The 21,007-nt window shown below is 44.0% G+C and overlaps 1 protein-coding gene across 1 annotated transcript in view; it reads left to right on the top strand.

Annotated features, from left to right (window-relative positions):
- cntn1b (contactin 1b) overlaps positions 1-21,007 on the top strand; it is a 748,714-nt gene that overhangs the window by 689,425 nt on the left and 38,282 nt on the right. The window contains exon 24 of the mRNA XM_078220219.1: positions 6,066-6,225. Within this exon, the coding sequence (XP_078076345.1) occupies positions 6,066-6,225 (160 nt within the window). The remainder of the gene's footprint in view (positions 1-6,065; positions 6,226-21,007) is intronic.

Raw genomic sequence — 21,007 nt, 5'->3', positions numbered from 1 at the left:
AACACCCCCTCCCTGCCACCTCTGCCGAACACATTATGGTCCTGTAAGGGCTGAAGACTTCTTCAATATTCTATGAGGTATCCAATCATCAACAGGCAGCACGGTGGTACAGTGGCTAACATTGCTGCCTCACAGTGCCCGCAACCTGGGTTCAATTCCGGTCTCTAGTCACTGTCTATGTGAAGTTTGCACATTCTCTACGTGTCTGTGTCGGTATCCTCCGGGTGCTCCGGTTTCCTCCCACACTCCAAAGATGTGCGGGTTAGGTTGATTGACCATGCTAAATTGCCTCTAGTGTCAGGGGGATTAGCAGGGTAAATATGTGGGTTATAGGAATAGGGCCTGAGCGGGCCCTATTGTAGTCAGTGCAGACTCGATGGGCTGAATGGCCTCCTTCTGCACTGTAGATTCTATTGCTCATCATTCTCCAAGTAAAATGGAAGAACATTGCTTTGTCTTCCCCTTGTCAAACACAATGGCCGATTCATTCACAGAATCCCCAAATCTAATTTTCTCTGATTAAAAGTCCATGTAAGTCGTTTTGGAACAAGAATTTGTTTAAAGAGTTTACTACCCCCTCCCCTTGCTTTGCAACATTATAAATAAGTCTACGGTGTGTTGCATGGCCAGAATCTCTACAATCTGTTGGTTCACCTCCATAATTAGCCTCCAGAAGTGGCCCCGAGGGGTGAGACACATGTGTTCTATCATTTTATACTCATCAGAAAGCTGATTGAGTGACAGGACTGCAGCTCCTAATGCACAATCATTGAATTCTGTGTAAATTTGTCATTCATTGACTTCTATGTATGTGTAAGTGTAAAATTAAAAATCAATGGCTGGGTGATGAAAAACCCCATGCAGATCAAAAGCTGAAGGAAAAAAAACACGAACTCCTGGATTCAAAATGTTATTGTTTCTAAGTTGTATTTTGGAAAGTCCAGCTGGATGAAAGAGTTCATTGTCCTACTGTTTTCTTGTTCAGAGCTCACTCTTACCCCTCAGTTCAACATCATAAATGCTCTTACTTCTTTCAAAAGTCAATCGTGCCCAAGCAGACAATGGAATATTGGTTCAGAATTACTCCAGAGTTATCAGATAGAGCTTCAACTAAAATGTGAACTTACCTGTCTCTTTCATTGGTTGGGGAGAATGTTAGAAAGCTATTGACAGTGTTTATTGAAAATGGCCCTCTGTGACCTGAAGAAGGGGCTTGGGGCTCCGAAAGCTTGTGTGGCTTTTGCTACCAAATAAACCTGTTGGGCTTTAACCTGGTGTTGTTAACTTCTTACTTGGTCCTCAATCAGCACTATAGATAAAACCATTTCACAGCTTTGAGTGGAATCATGTTGTGTAAAACAACTTGACCATTCAGTTGAATGTCCTTGCTAACAGCACCGAAACTGTAATTGAGATATGATTAAGTGACTATTGTCTGAACAGACATTCCATCCATCTACCACTAAAGATTATGACATTACCGATGGGACATGATCAAACAGCTATTGTCTCAGACCTACCTTTTTGCATCATATGTAAATAATTTACAAGTGTGCATGACTAGAAACAATTATTTTTACTAGAAGTTATAAGAGATAACCTATAAAAAAGGCTGACTGTACACAATTGAGCAGAGTAACTGAATTCTTCAGTTCTCTCCTTATCGATAAGAAGGCAATAAAGGATCCATTTCTCGCTAATGCTGTGTCTGAATATCTTTTTAGCTCCGACATGTGGAAGGACTGCAGAGCTTTGATCTGATTCCTTGATTGTGGAGCTCTGTCATAGTGTGCTGATTTCACTATATACATATGACCCTATCATTGGCACTATCTATATAAGCCCCAACAGGAGCGTAATCAATCAAAACTTGATACTGAGCTACATGAGTCAACATGAAGGCAGGTAATTGAAAGATTGGTCAAGGTTGGAGGAGTGCCTTGAAGGAAGAGAATTAAAGAGGTGGAGAGGTTTTCTGTAGGGAGTTCCAGAGCCTTGGGCCTAAGCAGCTGGAAGCACAGCCCTCAATCATAGGGTAATGAAAACTGGGGATGCACATGAGGCCGGAATTACAGCACAGAGATCTCCGAGGATTGTAAGGCTGGAATATACGATAAAGATAGGAAAGAGCAAGGCCATGCAGGAATTTAGAAGCATGGATGTGAATTTTTAAGTCAGAGTGTTGTTGGCCCAGAAGCCAGTGCAAGTCTGAGTACTGATGTTGTGGGTGAACGGGACTTGGTGAGAGTTAGGATAAATTAGCTTAAGTTTATTGAGCACAGGCTGTAGAAGACCAGCAAGAGAGCATTGGAATAGCCAAGTCTAGAAGCATCAAAGAATGAGGGTTTCACCAGCAGTTGGGTCTGAGGCAGGAACAGAGATAAGGGATGGTACAGAGTTGAAAAGGGGTGATCTTGGTGATGGAGAGCATATAGCATAGGTAGCTCAAGGCAGAGTCAAAGAGGACGACAAAGTTGCAAATAGCCTGGTTCAGCATCAGACAGTAGCGAGGGAGAGGGCTAGAGTTGGTAACAAGTAAATGGAGTTTGTGAAGGAAATCAAAGACAATAGCTTTGACCTTCCCAATGTTTAATTGAGGGAAATTTCTGTCCATTCAATACTAGATGTGAGACAAGCAATGTGACAAATCTGAGGGGCGGAGATTTTGTGGTGAGGTAGATTTGACTGTTGTCAGTCTACAGCTGGGAACTGATTGTAAGTTTTTGGATGATGGTGTCTCAGAGTCTCCATGGGTGACAGTACAGGAGCAGGAGGAGAAGACATTACAGGTGATTCTCCAGCTATGAATGGACAGATAGGCTGGAACAATGCACAAGCTGTTCCTCCCAACTATACAATGGAATAGACGCATTGTAGGTGTATGTGCCATGGTGTACTGTGCCAAAGGCTGCTGACAAGTCAAGAATAATGAGAAGCAATAAAGCTGTGCGGGACCTAGTCGAGAAGAAAAGGAAAGCGTACAAAAGGTTCAGAGAGCTTGGCCAAGATAGGAATCTAGATGAGTATACGGCTTGTAGGAAGGGACTAAAGAAGGAAATTAGGAGAGCCAGAAGAGGTCACGAGAAGGCCTTGGCAGGTAGGATTAAGGAAAACCCTAAGGCGTTCTATAAATATGTGAAGAGTAAAAGGATGAGACGTGAAGGAATAGGGCCTATAAAAGGTGAAGGCGGGAAAATCTGTACGGAACCAGTAGAAATGGCAGAGGTGCTTAATGAGTATTTTGCCTCGGTTTTCACAGAGGAGAAAGACCTGGGTGGATGTACTGCGGGCTTGCGGTGGACTGAAAAGATTGAGTATGTGGTTTCCTCCCACAGTCCAAAGATGTGCAGGTTAAGTTGATTGGCCATGCTAAAATTGCCCCTTAGTGTCCTGAGATGCGTAGGTTAGAGGGATTAGTGGGTAAAATATGTAGGGATATGGGGGTAGGGCCTGGGTGGGATTGTGGTCTGGGCAGACTCGATGGGCCGAATGGCCTCTTTCTGTACTGTAGGGATTCTATGATTCTATGACTTTAACAAAGAGGTTGTGCTGGAATCTTTGAATGGCATCAAGATAGATAAGTCGCCGGGTCCGGATGGGATGTACCCCAGTTTACTGTGGGAGACGAGGGAAGAGACTGCAGGGCCTCTGGCGATGATCTTTGCATCGTCGATGGAGACGGGAGAGGTGCCGGAGGATTGGAGGATTGCGGATGTGGTTCCTATTTTCAAGAAGGGGAATAGGGATAGCCCAGGAAATTACCGACCGGTGAGTCTAACCTCAGTGGTTGGTAAGCTGATGGAGAAGATCCTGAGGGACAAGATTTATGAGCATTTAGAGAGGTTTAGTATGCTCAAGAATACTCAGCATGGCTTTGTCAAAGGCAGATCGTGCCTTACGAGCCTGGTGGAGTTCTTCAAAAATGTGACTAAACACATTGACAAAGGGAAAGTGGTAGATGTGGTTTATATGGATTTTAGCAAGGCGTTCAATAAGGACCCCCATGCAAGGCTTCTAGAAAAAGTGAGAGGGCATGGGATCCAAGGTGCTGCTGCCCTGTGGATCCAGAACTGGCTTGCCCAAAGGAGGCAGAGAGTGGGTATAGATGGGTCTTTTTCTAAATGGAGGTCGGTCACCAGTGGTGTGCCCCAGGGATCTGTTCTGGGACCCTTGCTGTTTGTCATTTTCATAAATGACCTGGATGAGGAAGTGGAGGGATGGGTTGGTAAGTTTGCCGACGACACGAAGGTTGTGGATAGTCTGGAGGGATGTCAGAAGTTACAGAGGGACATAGATAGGATGCAAGACTGGGCGGAGAAATGGCAGATGGACTTCAACCCGGATAAATGCGTAGTGGTCCATTTTGGCAGGTCAAATGGGATGAAGGAGTACAATATTAAGGGAAAGACTCTTAGTACTGTAGAGGATCAGAAGGACCTTGGGGTCCGGGTCCACAGGACTCTAAAATCGGCCCCGCAGGTGGAGGAGGTGGTTAAGAAGGCGTATGGTGTGCTGGCCTTTATCAATCGAGGGATTGAGTTTAGGAGTCCGGGGATAATGATGCAGCTATATAAGACCCTTGTCAGACCCCACTTGGAGTACTGTGCTCAGTTCTGGTCGCCTCATTGCAGGAAGGATGTGGAAAAGATTGAAAGGGTGCAGAGGAGATTTACAAGGATGTTGCCTGGATTGAGTGGCATGCCTTATGAGGATAGGCTGAGGGAGCTCGGTCTTTTCTCCTTGGAGAGACGTAGGATGAGAGGAGACCTAATAGAGGTATATAAGATGTTGAGAGGCATAGATCAGGTGGACTCTCAGAGGCTTTTTCCCAGGGTGGAAATGTCTGCTACGAGAGGACACAGGTTTAAGGTGCTGGGGGGTAGGTACAGGGGAAATGTTAGGGGGAAGTTTTTCACACAGAGGGTGGTGGGCGAGTGGAATCGGCTGCCGTCAGTGGTGGTGGAGGCAAACTCAATCGGGTCTTTTAAGAGACTCCTGGATGAGTACATGGGACTTAATAGGATGGAGGGTTATAGGTAGGCCTAAAAGGTAGGGATATGTTTGGCACAACTTGTGGGGCCGAAGGGCCTGTTTTGTGCTGTACTTTTTCTATGTTGCTATGTTTCTAATAACTTACCACAGCCACAATTGCATTGAATGTAATTTGTGATTTCCATGAGGGAACGGAGTCCCAAAACTGAATAGTTTGAGTTTGGAGTTGGGGGAAAGATGGACTTTGGAGGTGAGGATGTACTCAAGGACTTAGTAGGAGAACGAGAAATTGGAAATGGGGCAGTAGTTCGCAATGGCAGAGAGGTTAAGAGTGGATATATTGAGCAGAAGGTGATGATGACAAATTTGAAGTGGAGGGGGAGAGTACTGAGGTGAGGGAACTGTTGGTATTAACATGGGGTTCAGGAACGATGGTTGGATGGTCAGAAGTTGCCGAGAACTGGGTTGAGATAACAATATTTGGATTCCATGAACATGATGAGTTTAAGAAAGGGCATGATGGGAGTGCGGGGATTAGGCAAAAAAACTCGAGAAAGAACTGCCGAAATTGCACATGGGACAGTCAGTGAATTGGAGCAACCAACAGATAACATATAAGATTGCCAGCAAAAGACTGATACGCCATGAATCTGCAGTGAAACACAAACACAGCCTACCAGGTCATTTGATTTAATTTGATTTATTATTGTCACATGTTTTAATTTACAGTGAAAAGTATTGTTTCTCGTGCATTATCAGATGAAGCATACCATTCATAGAAAAGGAAAGGAGAGAGTGCAGAATGTAGTGTTACAGTCATAGCTAGGGTGCAGAGAAAGATCAACTTAATACGAAGTTGGACCATTCAAAAGTCTGATGGCAGCAGGAAGAAATTGTTCGTGAGTCGGTTGGTATGTGACCTCCGAGGTTTGTATCTATTTCTCGGTGGAAGAAAGTGGGAGAATGTCCGGTGTGCGCGGGGTCCTTAATTATGCTGGCTGCTTTGCCGAGGCAGCGGGAAGTGTAGACAGAGGAAACAGCACATAGATGAACATTTTCTTTTGTGTTTTTAGGTGCTATACAGAAGAGATGGCACAGTAAACAGTACACTGTTACAGACAGTGGGACACAATATAAATATACCGATTCACGACGAGGGAGACTATATTGTGGAAGTGCGAGCCTATGGCGAAGGAGGAGATGGAGCAGTGAACTCAGTCAAAATTTCTAAAAGTAAGTTGATGGTTATTCCTTTTCTCAAGACGTTGCGTGTACAGAGAGCAGTTTTAATGGGCTCTGTGAGACATTGAGGAGTGGCTGATTGATGGAGGGATGAGGCCCTCTCTGTTCCCTAAGGCCTGAGCACAGGGAAGGCAGAAATTTGCTGTTCGTGTACAGTTAGTGGAAGAAGGACAAGAAAAATCTCTAATTTCCCCATCGCAGCCTTCTGAAAGGTAATGGTTTTTGCAACATGAATTTTACTGGGGTGCTCAATGCTACTTTACTCTTTATGGGTAGAATTTTTTACTGACATCTGACTCTGGTTGTCCTCCAGTTTCAATCGGATTTTCCTCGTTCTGCCCTTTGTCGTTCCTTGATGTAGAGTTCCATGCTTACCTCTTCAGTCCTGCTTATAATACAATATATTTCTGGGATGTTTCTTCTCATGCACCTTTTAGGAAGACAAAAGAGTGCCATTTTCTTCAGTTTGCTGAAACTGTGGATAAGTCATCTTCAAAGTTTGAGCTTATGCCTTGATCATCAAGGTGAGATATATGGTGTACGCCCATGTGATTAGTGAGGTAGATCCCCACAGAAGAAGTCCATGCACCATCGTGATGGAACATGTTCACTTGCCATCCATGTAGAATATGCCCACATGTTGATGAGTGGGTGGCCTTTTTTTTAATGCAATGAAATTCAGCTCGGTTTCAAAAATAAGAGCTGGGATTTTCCCAATCCCTGAGCTGCTCGAGTAGCACAGCGGGCCAGGAGACATCAACGGGGGGGCCAATCGCGAGTCTCCCAGGCCCTCTTTTCTGATGTAATCAGCCCCGTCCCGGAAATCCATATTTCCATATGATTAGTGAGGACCGCTAATGTCTCCCCCGCGCTGGGAGTGGTTCCCACAACGGGGTTTACAACTGCTTCCCACCAATGGGGAAGAAGGCGTGTTCACACCGCTGGTGGGGACAGAAGCCATTGAGGCCTCCCCCAGGAGGGAGGGGACTGGGGGAGGATGGGGGCGGGCGCTGTGAGCCAAAGGCAGTGTCAAGGGGCGGGGCCAGTGGGGGTGGCACCTACTGGGGGCCGATCGGTGGTCGTGGGGGTGGGACCCACTGCCGGTCTGCAATGGGATCGGTGGGAGAGAGAGTGAGGGGGCAATTGAGGCTAGCCGGGGGCTGGGAGGAGATTGGGGCTGGCCATGGGGGATGGGTTGGGGCTGGCCATGTGGGGGCTGGAGAGAGATCTCAGCTACCCGGGGGAGGGGGGGTGTGTGGTTGGGGCGGGTCATGGTGGGGGGAGTTGGGGCTGGCTGTGGGTTGGGGGGGAGTCGGATAGGCCTGGGATTGTTGGGGTGGGGGGGACCTGCAACAGAAATCTGGAGGTCAGCGATCACGAGGGGGGGTAGGAAGCCGGCGATCAAGAAGGGGAGACCAGCGGTTGGGAGGCCATCGATGGGAGGGTGGGGGGCGGGGGTGGGCGGTGTGCAGTGCTTATGTGCCGATCTCCCCACTGACAGATCAGCACATGCACAGTGGCCGGCTCAGCACACTGATTCTGGCCTCCCCGGTGGGATGAGGCTTCTTTCCCCACTTACCACTGTGAATCCCCCTGAGGCACTCTGTGGAGCTGAGAGTGCCAGAGATTTGTTCAGTTAAGTGCGCCCAAAAAACGGACGAGAAATTCTCCCGTTTTTCCGCCTGTTAAGTACTTAGTTTGTTTTTGGGAGAATTCCGGCCAACATGTTGGATTCAGTCATTTTGATCAACAAGGCTGCTGTAAAACCCAACAGAAGGAGTGGGGAATCAACTTGAAACATCTGTGGGAAACCCTTTTACAAGTAAACTCCCAGAATATTTGCACAGAGGAGCCTAACAGTGGGCTGAATTTCGGTACTGACCCTGGTAATGCCACCTGGCTGATTATCCAGCCTATTAACACAAATGTTTCTTTACAGTGATATACACTGCACAACCCTCAAGTGTTGTATTGGATTCATGCTCATTCCTGAAGTTACCTCTCACTGGCTCTTTGGAAAGTGCTAATATCATGTGAAAAATGTCCTGGTGATGTGACCTTTTTTCCCCCCAGAACTGTGTCAAGGTTTTGCATTAAGTTTAAGATGTGATAAATGCTTTGCCTGCCTGTTTTAACACAGCTGTTTGAGCCGATCTGAAGTCATTCTTTGTGGCGGTTTTGCAATACTGTGCAATCGTGTTTCCTCCAAATCTGCAAGGAAATCTTAATTATCTCCAGATGCTGTTTAATATCCATTTATCCCCATAGGCACAACATGAGTGCATCAGACAGCTTAGTTCACACTGTACCAAGGCACATATCTGCTGCACCCTGCAGCATTCCCACACATACAGAACATCACCTGAGCTGCAGCTATAGGCAAGCATTGGAATTTTATTTTTGCACTTGCATCTTAATATTCATCAGGATGGGGAATTAAGATTCAATATCTCTGATGGTATGTTGTAAACTAGAGAAGTCCATTCGCCTGTCTGACGTCGATTTGCTTTAATTCTTGGAGAAACAGAATATGTTTCCTACTAAACACTCACAGGGGCTCCATTGTGAGTTTATCCGGTGCGAAAGTCATGCAATGCCGCATCAGCCGATCTAGGAGCAACTGACAATTGGGTGCTGATGTTGTTCGCATCAACCTTGGGTTTGCAAGGAAAAGGTCGCGAGAATCGTCCTTTCTGATTGTTATTCAGCCACCCCACTCCCCGAAGGTCGTGCGGATCAGGGTTGGGCCTTGCTGTGCTCTGTGGCTGGACAGCCAGCCAACATTCATCGCAAGAACTCCCCCCTCTGAATCGCCACTATTTGAATGAACTGTCAACCTACACTTGTGACCTATGGAAATCCACCACAGTCAACATCTTGAGGGGAACAAATTGGAACAGGTCAGGCATACACAGTCAATGTCTAATAACCAGCAGTAACACTCGCAGAGTAATGACTTCTTTGGCAAATGATGTCAATGTGTTTTCATCTGATTGAACTATATAGTACGTACACTTCGAGTTGCATTTACTTCCTAAAACACATTCGTTTTCTCATTTTAATGATTTGACACAAAATGTATTTGACTAGTTCAGTCATCATTAATTAGTGGTCCTGGTGTGGTCAGACGGTGCAACACTGCAACTGGGTGAAACAGAGTTACCTTGCTAATCAAAGGATGCAGTACCATTGGAGATCCACCCGTTTGGTATCAGGCATGCTATATGGACAAGGACAAAACTGTGAGACGTCACAGTGAATGGGAGAAAATAATAGTCCTCACAGGACCCTCTTGATAAACAGCTGGATATTGTCCTGGCAGGATTTTGGAGATGGTGTTCAGAGATCAAATGGACTGAATGGCCACCATTATTCAAACCTACCTTGCTATTGTGGCTTAATACTCTTCCAGGTTCAAAGTTTATTGTATTCATTTGCTTTAAATTTTGCTCAATTATTTACCTTTGCATTGGTGTTCACTTTTACATTTTTACTATCTTGATCACCTATATCAGGTTTTACAGTCACAACCAAGTCATAACCATCGGTGTTTAAACTTTGCACTTTTCGACTGCGTCTTGCTAGCTACGATCTGGTTTGCTGCTCTCCCAACCCAGATTCCGAATTGGATGTTGACTTTATAGGTGCTGAATTCTTCTTTTCTACAGAGACATGCAAAGAATGTACAGAACCGGTGACCTGATGCGAGCAATTTATCCTGAGAGGAAAATTATGGACCAGTGTTTCCATGGCTCCACCAGCTCCTGGTACCAGCCATGTTTACAGCATAGATTGTAGCTGACAGAGAGAGACGCGTATATATGCAGTCTGCTTCACTGCGATAGTGTAAAAGTGCATTGAGTGATCACTAACTAACATATGGAAGGCAGTATATCCTGTTTTACATGTAAAAAAATAAGCAAGTCAGATAAGGGTGAACTGTATTCTTATGGGAAAAGGACAAGTGTCAGCCGCAGCTCAGTTGGTAGCTCTCTTGCCTCTGAGTTATACAATTCTGTATTATCCCTCTAGAACAATCAGTGCAGTTACACCATTAACTCCTGATTTTATCCCTCAAGGAGAATCAGTGCATTTACACCCTCATCTCCTGACTTTATCCTTCAAAAAGATTCAGTGCATTTAAACCCTCATCTCCTGGTATTATCCCTCAAGAAAAATCAGTGCAATTAAATCCTCTTCTCTTGGTATTATCATTCGAGACATATCAGTACATTTACACCTTCATCTCCTGATCCCTCGAGAAGATTCAGTGCATTTATACCCTCATCTCCTGAGATTTTCACTCGAGAAGAATCAGCGCACTGATATCCTCATCTCCGGGCAGCCACCATTTCTTCTTCTGCTTCCTTGTTGAATCTTGTCCTTCGTGCCATTTCATCACTGCCAGTCAGACCTCAGCTGTGCCAAGGATGTATATGAATATTTTTCTGCATTAATTTCTCAAGTTCAAGGATATTGTTTGCAAAACACACATTTCTCAGTGGAATTTGCCAGTAAGTAAGTATTTTAGAGAAGAATTTCCCATTGTTGAAGGTTTGGCAACCAAGGGAATGGCAGAATCTCTATTATTTCTGTGGTCAGTGTTAGTCCTTAGTTGCTCAGAAATGACCAATTTTTGAAGATTGACCTGGATCTGATTTAGTTCCTTAGACTCCAGCTAAGTCAGAATTAAAATACTTTGTAAATCAAAATAGCATTATTTAGAAGAGATTATTTGCGTTTAAGATACACATGAGGTATGCTGTGTTCATTGGTTTCATCTTACGGGTACATTGAATTTGCAAACGGCATGATAGTTCTTTGATATGGACTAGATGTATTCCAGGGAATGATGTGACACCAGTAGCTGTAGCTTTTGGTGTTGGCTGCACATTGCAGTCTGACCAAGGCTGACACAAATCCCATGTCCCACTCACCAGTCTGTTCAGTGTTGTTGGTAGGAGGTATCCAGTTATGACCATGCATACTCACTCGTTCTAAAACACATCACATTACTTTTAAGTTTATTTTATTCATTCGTGGGACATGGGCATCGCTGGCTGGTCAGTATTTATTGCCCATTCCTAGTTGCCCAAGGGCAGTTGAGAGTCAACCATATTGCTGTGGATCTGGAGCCACATGTAGGCCAGGCCAGGTAAGGATGGCAGATTTCCTTCCCTAAAGGACATTAGTGAACCAGATGTGTTTCTCTGACAATCGACAATGGTTTTATTGTAATTAGTAGATTCTTAGTTCCCGATTTTTTTAAAATTGAATTCAGATTCCAATATCTGCTGTGGCGGGATTCAAACCCGGGTCCTCAGAACACGAGCTGATTTTCTGAATTAATAATACCACTAGGCCATCTCCTCCCCACTGAAGTCAGTCAGTCGATGCCCTGGGTGTCTTCGAAACTTGGAACTGGGTTTTTTACCCCCACAGAACGAAAGTACAGAGGTGGGTGCAAAAAACTGTGATGGTTTCCCGGCACCATCCCACCCCAGGGCCATTTTCCTGGAGACAGGATCAGAAGCAAATGGGCTAGCCTGCTCACAAGTAGCGGGTAGCCAATTCAAGTAAGTTAAAGGCCAATTAAGAGGCCAACTGGGATTTTTCTGTTGGTTTGTGGGCCCCCGCAACTTTGGAAACTGGGCTAGCTACTTGGAGACCATTCCCCCGCAACGAACAGTGCACCAGGCAGGCTTTGAGGCCTTCCCTCTCTGCCTGGCCACAACTGCAGCCAAAGGTCAAACTGTGGAAGAGTTCCCCCAACATTTTGTTGACCTGGCAGCTACAGCCATTTCTTTAATTCCAAAGTTTTAGAAAATGCTGGGAGGGCATCTAAAGATGTCTGTCTCGCTTACCTGAAACAGCAGACTTCAACTTCCTGGAGGAACTCCCTATTTACCCTCCAGCCTTGAGAGCCTGATGAAGTACAGGGAGCCACTAATTGGCCAATTCAGGCAAAATCACTGTTCCCCACAAAATTGCAGGGTGCCCGCCCACCCTGCAAATGTTGCATTCAAAATGCAAAATTCTACAACTGGCTTCACTCTGGAGTGTAGTTAGACAAGGCCAGCAACAAGCAATCTCTCCTAAGAATAAGATATAATTGACAGTGTGCACACAGCCTTTCTGCTATGTTCTGGTGACAGGCCAAGTCTCCCATTATCAATACATGCTTGGAAAACTACTGCCGTACGGGATTTGTGTAAGTTAAAAAATCTTGCATTAAAAACACCTTTCTCAACCACAAGACAACCTAAGGACCTTTTCAGCCAATTAAGTCTTTTGGAAGTGCAGTCACTATTGGAATGGAAAAACAAATGGCAGCCAATTTCACACACTGGCATCCCAAAGGCTGCAATGTCATCATATCTGGACAACCTATTTGTTTTAATAATATCAGCTGAAGGAAAAATACTGGCAGGATATTCAAAATACCTCCCATGCTTTCCTACAAATAGTTCACTGAGATCTTCCACGTCCACCAGAGACGGCAGCGTTAGTGTAGCATCGCATCCAAATGATGACACCTCCATCGTGACAGTGTCAGCACAGGTCTTGTGCTCAGTTCTCTGGACTGAGGCACGAACCAGCAACGAGACTGCGCAGTGAGAGCGCCATCACTGAGTCACAACTGGCACAGCTGAAGTTCATGCAACGTACGACTACCCACTGAAGGCGGTCTTGTGTCTCTTGGCTTCAATGGGGTGCGCAGTCAGACCCCCAAACTGACTCCTGAGAGACACCAACACTTCAGTGTTGCTGCATCGGAAGGCCAGTTGAACCTTCGGTTCAGAACAGAAAGAGAGTTAACACATGTAACTGTATGGAGTTTGCATGTTCTCCCTGTGTCTACATGGGTTTCCTCCCAGTGCTCCGCTTTCCCCCCACAATCTAAAAATGTGCAGGTTAGGTGGATTGGCCATGATAAATTGCCCCTTAGTGTTCAAAGATGTGCAGGTTAGGTGGATTGACCATGTAAATGCATGGGATTACGAGGAAAGGGTGGAGCAGAGGGCCTGGGTGTGATGCAGGGTTGGTGCAGGTACGATGGGCTGGATGGCCTCTTTCTGCACTGTAGGGATTCTATGGTTTAAAACTACCACTGGGTCATAACATTGCATGGGTGAAAGAACTGTTTCAGCTTTCTTGGGAACTGGCCTCAAGTGTTCCTCCTCATCCTGATATCTGAATTTCCAGTGTATATCTACAAAGAACAACAATATCATTACCAATGAATTCAGCAACACAAACATTACATCATGAGATTGCTCTTTTCCCAGCACTCTCAAAGTCAAAAGGAAATCCTTTCAGATAACTGAAGTTTTTGTGGGTGGGGATAATCAGTGATGTTCTTCTCGCCTGATGGATGGAAGGAGCCTTTGTTATCTTTATTGGAGCAACTTTTGTGTAGCCTAATAATAATGATATTATTTCCAACTGGTTCATTAGGATTGGCTTTAATTAGTGCAGTTATTGGATTATCTTAATCCTACTAAAAACACTAGTGAGATGAGGGCATTTACACAAGTTGCTATGATCTACAGTGCATTGCCTGCAATGGCAGTGGAAGCAGATAAATTGACAACTTTCAAAAAGAGTTAAGTATTTGCTTGAAAAGGAAAGATCTGCAGGGCTGTGGTGAAAGAGCGAGTAGACTCTTTCTCAGAGCCTGTGCTCATGTAATGGACCAAATGGTCGCCTCCTGTGCGGTATAATTAGGTGACCCTGTGATTCTATATTTGTAAGATAAAGGGACAACAAGGATCACCAGCTTCTTTGTTCAGTTGAAGAATAAGGATTAACGGGATAAAATGGAATAACAACGCATCCAAACCACTTCAAATAAACAGCCTGTACACCAGGGATTGAAAGACAGAAGGCCCATTGCAAGAGTCTCCAAAGGCTGATGTCTCTAATGACTAGATGTCTCTAATGCTTGTCCAAAGGGGTAAATCGGGATCTCTGTGGTCTGGCACAATGCCACTCTGACAACCCACAGCTGCCATCTGATTTGTTTCTTCCTGCCTTCCTCCCTGTCGAGCAATCACTTTGGCGGCATCCAGCAACGCTGCAACTGCCAACCAAGCCAAGCTTGGAATCATGCCATCTGAATCCAAATAATGGCCTAGTCGAGAATTTAGACCCGCTCTCCTACATACTGAAGTGTATCACCACATTGTCCATGATGGGATGGGGGGGAGGCAGGGAGGGTGGTGAAGCTTTTCATATCATATCTCCGCAGTCTGTTAGTGACATTTAATTACAAAAATAGTAAACACGATATGGACTTTGCTGTAACGTATACAGTCACAATCCAATTCTTGCATCCTGAATATTATTTAGAATATTCAGCTACAATAATATTTATCCGGATCTACACTATTTCTTCACTGGGAGGCTTCCGCAAGTTGGCAGTGAAAAGAAAGGACCAATGCAATCGGTTCGCTTCATCCTCCATGCCACTAAATATTTACTTGTTCAATATTATATTAGTGCTTTGGCGTAGTTCGGTACATTCCATGCTTTGATATGAATGTCTGACAAGTGCTTGTACATATAAATTCCTTTGAATAAATATTTAATTCCAAGATGACATTTGGGAGTTTCAGCTTTAGATCCTTTAGCTGGCAATCCAACCATAACTATTCAAATAACCTCAATTACAAATTCAGAGTCACAAATACGAACATATGCACTCTCTATTTCCTCATCCTTCACAACTGACGGGGGCTGTCCTCACCTGGTTCAATTCTTACTGATCCAGTTTCCTGCAATAGCTTCTCTTCCCTTTCCCTCAATGCTACATCTGGAGCATCCCCATCCTTGGCTCTCCTCTATCATCAATTAGGTGTTGCACATTATCCAAAAAATATTAATATCAACTTCCATGTGTGCATTAATGACACACACAATTGTTCCTCACCACCACCTCTCTCTACCCCAGCTTCCACTTCCTCTGTGTTGTCGGGTTACCTGTCCATCATCCAGCACTGAATAAACCAGGATTTCTTCCTATGAGGCATTAGGAAGGCCAAAGCCACTGGCTGGAATTCTCTGACCTCGCCAGCAGCTGGGATTTTCCATTCCCGCTCTAGTGAATGGAGTTTTGGCTGAATGCCAAATTCTCCATACTCGCTGGCAGCGGTGGCGGGACGAATGAGAATGGAGAATCCCGGCCATTGTCTTCGGTCTCAACCAAGAAAATCTCTTCCCTCGTCACCAATTCCATCTTCTTTAGTCATTGTCTCATACTACTCAAGCAAGAACAATCAAACTCAAATAGATATTGTCAAAGCGATGAACTTCAGATGAGGAAATTACTAAGTGATGCTTACTATTGTTTGGCATGTTTTAGAGAAAATTGCAAATGATACAAGCCATATGGAAGTCAACCTACGTTTGAGCCATCTTTTAACTGGCATTGACTCTGAATCCTTTCACTATTTCAGTCAACTGCTACCAGCTGAGGCATGAAGTTATTTAAGGTTGTGAGAGATCCTTGCAAACCTTGGCTGGAGCCATGTGGTAAGATGGTGTGATGGATTCGCTCAGGAAGAAAGTATTGAGGATAAAACGAATGATCGAAAAGAGTGGCCATGTGTAGTTACCTCAAAATTGGAAAAGCTGCTGTTGTGTGTTGAGTTCACAATGTATGTAGATGATGTCTGACTTTGCTTTCAGTTTATGTAAATGACCCCACTGATTCTCAATGGCCAAATCAATGTAAATTTGGGAATTGAAAAAAAAATCTAATTAAATTCTGTTGGCATCTCATTTTTAGCTATCTTACTTTTGGCAACCATGCTTATAATAATGCCAGTTTCCTGAGCTTCTATCTATTCATGAAATGAGCATAGTACTGGGGATCCCTACATGATTTGACCCCTGCACTGGTAATTGTGAGTTAATCAATGTGGACCACTGTGTATGTGCAGCTCTAATACTTGCTACTGTGTCCCTCTGTCAGACAAAAAAAATCACAGTGGCAAGCAAAATCAGTCCAACTGGTGAAATGGCCAAAATAAGCACCGCGAACTCTAAAAGGGAGGAAAGCCTACGATGATAAAGATGCCTTTTAAATATCCATCAGATTATAACTTTGAAGCTCTGATAGCCCCAGGTTCTGATATTGTTGGCAACAAAAAGGTGAGATTTGGCTGTCAGCTGGTCCTGTTTAGTTTTACTCCAGGCTATTTCAGGAATTTAATTTGTGCTTGTTCTGAACTTAGTTGCAGGATGTACTCGATATTGTAGAGGTTTGGATTTTCCCAGCTAATTACTCCAACTCTGGATGCAAACAACAGATTATGCAATTTTAGCATTCTACAGACTTTGGCAGCATAAAGCTGTGAATTTGGTGGGCAGAAAACAATCATGCATTCTCTTCTACCTGTAATCTCTATTATACCTACAATGGGATCCTCCATTATAAATTCTCTATTTTTACTATAGTAAAGTCCTCTTTATTGAGACCCTCCAAAAACTGTAAATAAAGCTCTAAGTTATTCTTGTATTGAGGTACTTTGTTATACCTACAATGAGTATTGCTTTCTACTGAGGCTTCATGTATTGCTCCTTAGTGAGGCTTTTTTTAATGGCTAATAATAATAGTCAGTCTGGGTATTTTGTTCTTCATTCGTTCATGTGTTGTGGGCATCGCTGGCTGGGCCAACATTTATTGCCCATCCCTGAGGACATTTAAGAGTTAATGATATTGCCATATGTGTTGTTATGATCCCTGTGGAGACTGATAACTTTAAAAAATAAATTTAAGCTTTCACTTAACAACTGAACAGATGACAGAACAAGGTTTCACATTTGGAGATGTTTACTGTAACATAACAGACTAAAAACACCATTGACTAAATACTATTTTTGTGGGCAACTTATACTGCAATCTACAGAAGGGAAGTTTTCACACAACTGAAGAAACCCACCATCAGGTATACATTACATTCTCCTTTAACATTTCCAGAATCAGTCCAAAGTGATTCTTAGCTCCTGAAGGGTTACTTCTGATCGTTTCCTTTCCCAGTTTGGTGCCAATGTTCCTGGTGATTTCTCCCTCTAGCTAAGCTAGGCAAATCTTCCAGTCTCGTTTTTAACTCCCCACAAATTAGATCTTTCCGTTCTGTGTGGAAACTTTCACCCTGATGGTGAACCATAGTGTCTAGCTACTTATCGCTGCTCTCCCTCTCCTAGATCCTGGCCGACGAACTGTGTCTGTGAGGTTTCAGCAATATCTTAGAAACCCAACCCTCTCAAAACCCATTTCTATGGCAACGTAAATTAAATGTGCCTAGTATCAGGTAGAAATGTTGATTAGCTGTCCTTCAGAGCCCAGCTGTCTTTCCATCTTGGCATGAGAGCAAGATGCTGAGTTGAAATTACAAGCAACAGGAAGGTTGGGGTCATGCTTGTGGATTAAGCGAAGGTTTTCTGCAGTCAACATTGAGGAAACCACATTGGGAGCAATGAATACAGTAGACTTATGTAATGGTAACTAAACATGTAAATTGTATTGCAAATAGTAATACTTCTTTGTAAAGGGGGGAAGTTTCTTTAAAAAAAAAGGGGTTGTTGTACTATGTCTTGAAGGGATATCAACATGTCAACATGAAAGGGGAAACATGTCATGTGATCCAGTCTTAATTGGACTTTTGCTGTGAGCACAGCACCGACACACAGCTTTGACAGCTTCAAGCTTTATACCCTATGTATACCTCTCTCATATGCCTAAACTTAATAAATGAATCCACAACGTGTTTACCAAATCCCTTATGAGTGATTGGTGCCTTGTGTCTTGTACAGTAAATAGGCCCAAGGAATTATATCAACATAATAACACAACAAAATGATTTGCTGTCAGGCAACCCTTTCTGAACACACTGGATTTAACAATGCACAATAGACCAGGGCTGTTTATCTGTTACTGAGACTAACTAATTGCTCATTGCTTACAGTCTTTGGAGAAACACCTAAAATTAGCACCTCTTGTTTGGTATTTTATTTAAACTGGTATCAATCTCTTGTCACAGGCAGTCACTTTGGATTGAAGATGATTTGCTTCCACTCTATTTCGATGGGTTCTGAGATGTTTGATTAGATCCAATACGCATTCTGCTGTCTCTTCCACATGTGGGGCAGGTGGGGCCTGAAGGGTTGAGTGGATGGATTGTTTGGAGGTTTATGCATTCCCACCAATGCCTAACCTCACCTCTGAAAGTTCCCAATAATGTCTCTTGATAGAACATAGAACATTACAGCGCAGTACAGGCCCTTCGGCCCTCGATGTTGCGCCGACCAGTGAAACCAATCTAAAGCCCATCTAACCTACACTATTCCAATATCATCCATATGTTTATCCAATAACCATTTGAATGCTCTTAATGTCTCTGGATGTGTTTGGTGCCTTCCCGGACATGACGTCCCCATTTTGGTCAGTCACAACCCAGGGTTTCCAGAGTAAGCGGCTTCGTTTAACCTCTTTGGGGATGCATTGAGGATGTCCCTAAAGTATTTCTGCTGTCCTCCTGGGAGCCTCCTGCTGCAACCAGGTTCTTGGTAGGGCAGTTATTCCAATGGTCCCACCCAGGGGGAGCTGGTTTAGAGTGATTAGTATCGCTATGCTGGGCAGTGTGACTTGGGAGAGAACAGAGGTGGGGAAGATGGTGTGGGTGTGGTAAACAGTGTCAGCGCAACTTTGAGACGGTAAAGAAAAAAATGGCAGATCAGAAGTGAGGGCACCATGGGGAATGAAACAAAAGCACCAGCTAAACTGTTTGTTTAATTGTTGAGGGAGAGGCAGAGAGTGGCTGTTTGACTTGGGAGGCTTGAAAGAGAAGTCTGTGTTTCCAAGAGGGTGGAGTTTGGATTTGAAGGTGTGACGTTTGAGGTAACTCAGCTCAATCCCTTGGCAATCAGAATGTCAGTTGATATTTTGGATTTAGATCAATTAATTATGAAGTTCCAAAGTACTTAAAATGCATCATTTTTAATATAAACATTCACATTTTTCTAGGGAGCTTACCCCGGGACTCCCCTAGAAATGCACCATCAATTTTGTGCCTTCCATTCAGCTTTTCAGGTACTTTTGTTCCTTTTCCTCCAGTAACAATGAAGAAATGTCAGGGCAGGTGTTCCTCTTTAAGGCTTGGGGCACACAGGCGGGTTGTAAAGAGGAGAATCAGCCTGGAGACTAATGCATACCCCATTATAGCCATCCTGCCCCCTCCCCACCCTCTCGCTGACTGCATGTCTCCCCCACCGTCCCCACCCATTTTACTCTTTGTAATCCAACCCGGCCAAGCACTAAAGAGGAAACTCTTGCCCTAGTTGTGCATGCCCATCGTTTAAATTAGAAAACCCATGTGATAACATAACTTCACATCAGGCCCATTCTTTATTTGTCAGTTGTTTGTTGACTACTAGGTCATCTTTTACTAATTGTCCAGGTTGCACATATTATAGCGCACGTCTGGTTGTGAGTCCAGTTGTAATGCCATATAGACCCTATATACTTTTCTATCATTAGGAATGGGGAGGTGATTGAGTAGTGCTGGTGTCACTGGACTAGTAATCCAGAAACCCAGGGTAATACTCAGGTAACCTAGGTTCGAGTCCCACCTCCACAGCTGGTGAAATCTGAATTCAGTACAAATCTGGAATTAAAGTCTGACCATGAAACTATTGTCATAAAAACTTGGTTCACTAATGTCCTTGAGGGAAATAAATCTGTTGTCCACGTGACCCCAGACCCACAGAAATGTGGTGGACTCTTAAAATGACCTCTAAACAAGAGAAATTGGAGATGGACAATAAATGCTGGCAGTGACACCCACATACATGAATAATTTTGTTTTAAAAGACAGGTTGATTCAGTTTCTCCTCCAGGACTAGATTCAAGTTGGAATTACCCTTCGCAGGCACACTTGGTGTCTTTGTGACCAGCTACATCCAAATGCTGACATCTCCATCCTTCCAGGCAAATGGAGTTGAACTTCCTACATTTTCTGTTGTACTGGGTTGAGTCTGCAGTAAGGCATTATTTTAGAAATACCTTTTGGTGAGAGCCTTAATGAATCTGTGGATTGAACTGTCAACAACCTGGTAATAGTGCTCCAGAACTAGCCGTTCCCCTCGCCGAGCTGTTCCAGTACAGCGACAACACTTGCATCTACCAAGCAATATAGAAAATTGCCCAGGTATGCCCTGACTGTCCAGAAAAAGCAGGACAAATCCAATCCAGCCAATCACTGCCCCATCAGTTCATTCTCGATTATCAGCAAAATGATGGAAGGTGCTAACATCAGTGCTATAAAGTGGCACTTATTCAGCAATAACCTGCTCACTGATGCTTAGGTTGGGTTCCACCAGGGCCACTTGGCTCCAGACCTCGTTACAGCCTTGGTCTAAACAGGGACAAAGAACTAAACCTCTATGGTGAAAGTGACTGCCCTTGACATCAATGCCACAGTTTATCATGTATGACACCTCTATGACTCTATGACATCAAGGAGTTATAAAAATTGAAGCGAGTGGAAATCAGGAATAAAATTCTCCTTAGTCAAGAGTTATGCCCAACACAAAGGAAGATGCTTGTGATTGTTGAAGGTCAATCATCCAATCTTGTCAGCCCCGGGCATTGCTGTCAGAGTCTCTCAAGTCCAACTACCTTCAACTGCTTTATCAATGACCTTCCCTCCATTATAAGGTCTGAAGTGGGATGTTTGCTTACGATTGCACATTTTTCAGTATCATTCAA

This window comes from Mustelus asterias, chromosome 9 (assembly GCF_964213995.1).
Source record: "Mustelus asterias chromosome 9, sMusAst1.hap1.1, whole genome shotgun sequence".
In the NCBI taxonomy this organism is placed as follows: domain Eukaryota; kingdom Metazoa; phylum Chordata; class Chondrichthyes; order Carcharhiniformes; family Triakidae; genus Mustelus; species Mustelus asterias.
This window is presented reverse-complemented; position numbering and strand designations above follow the sequence as displayed.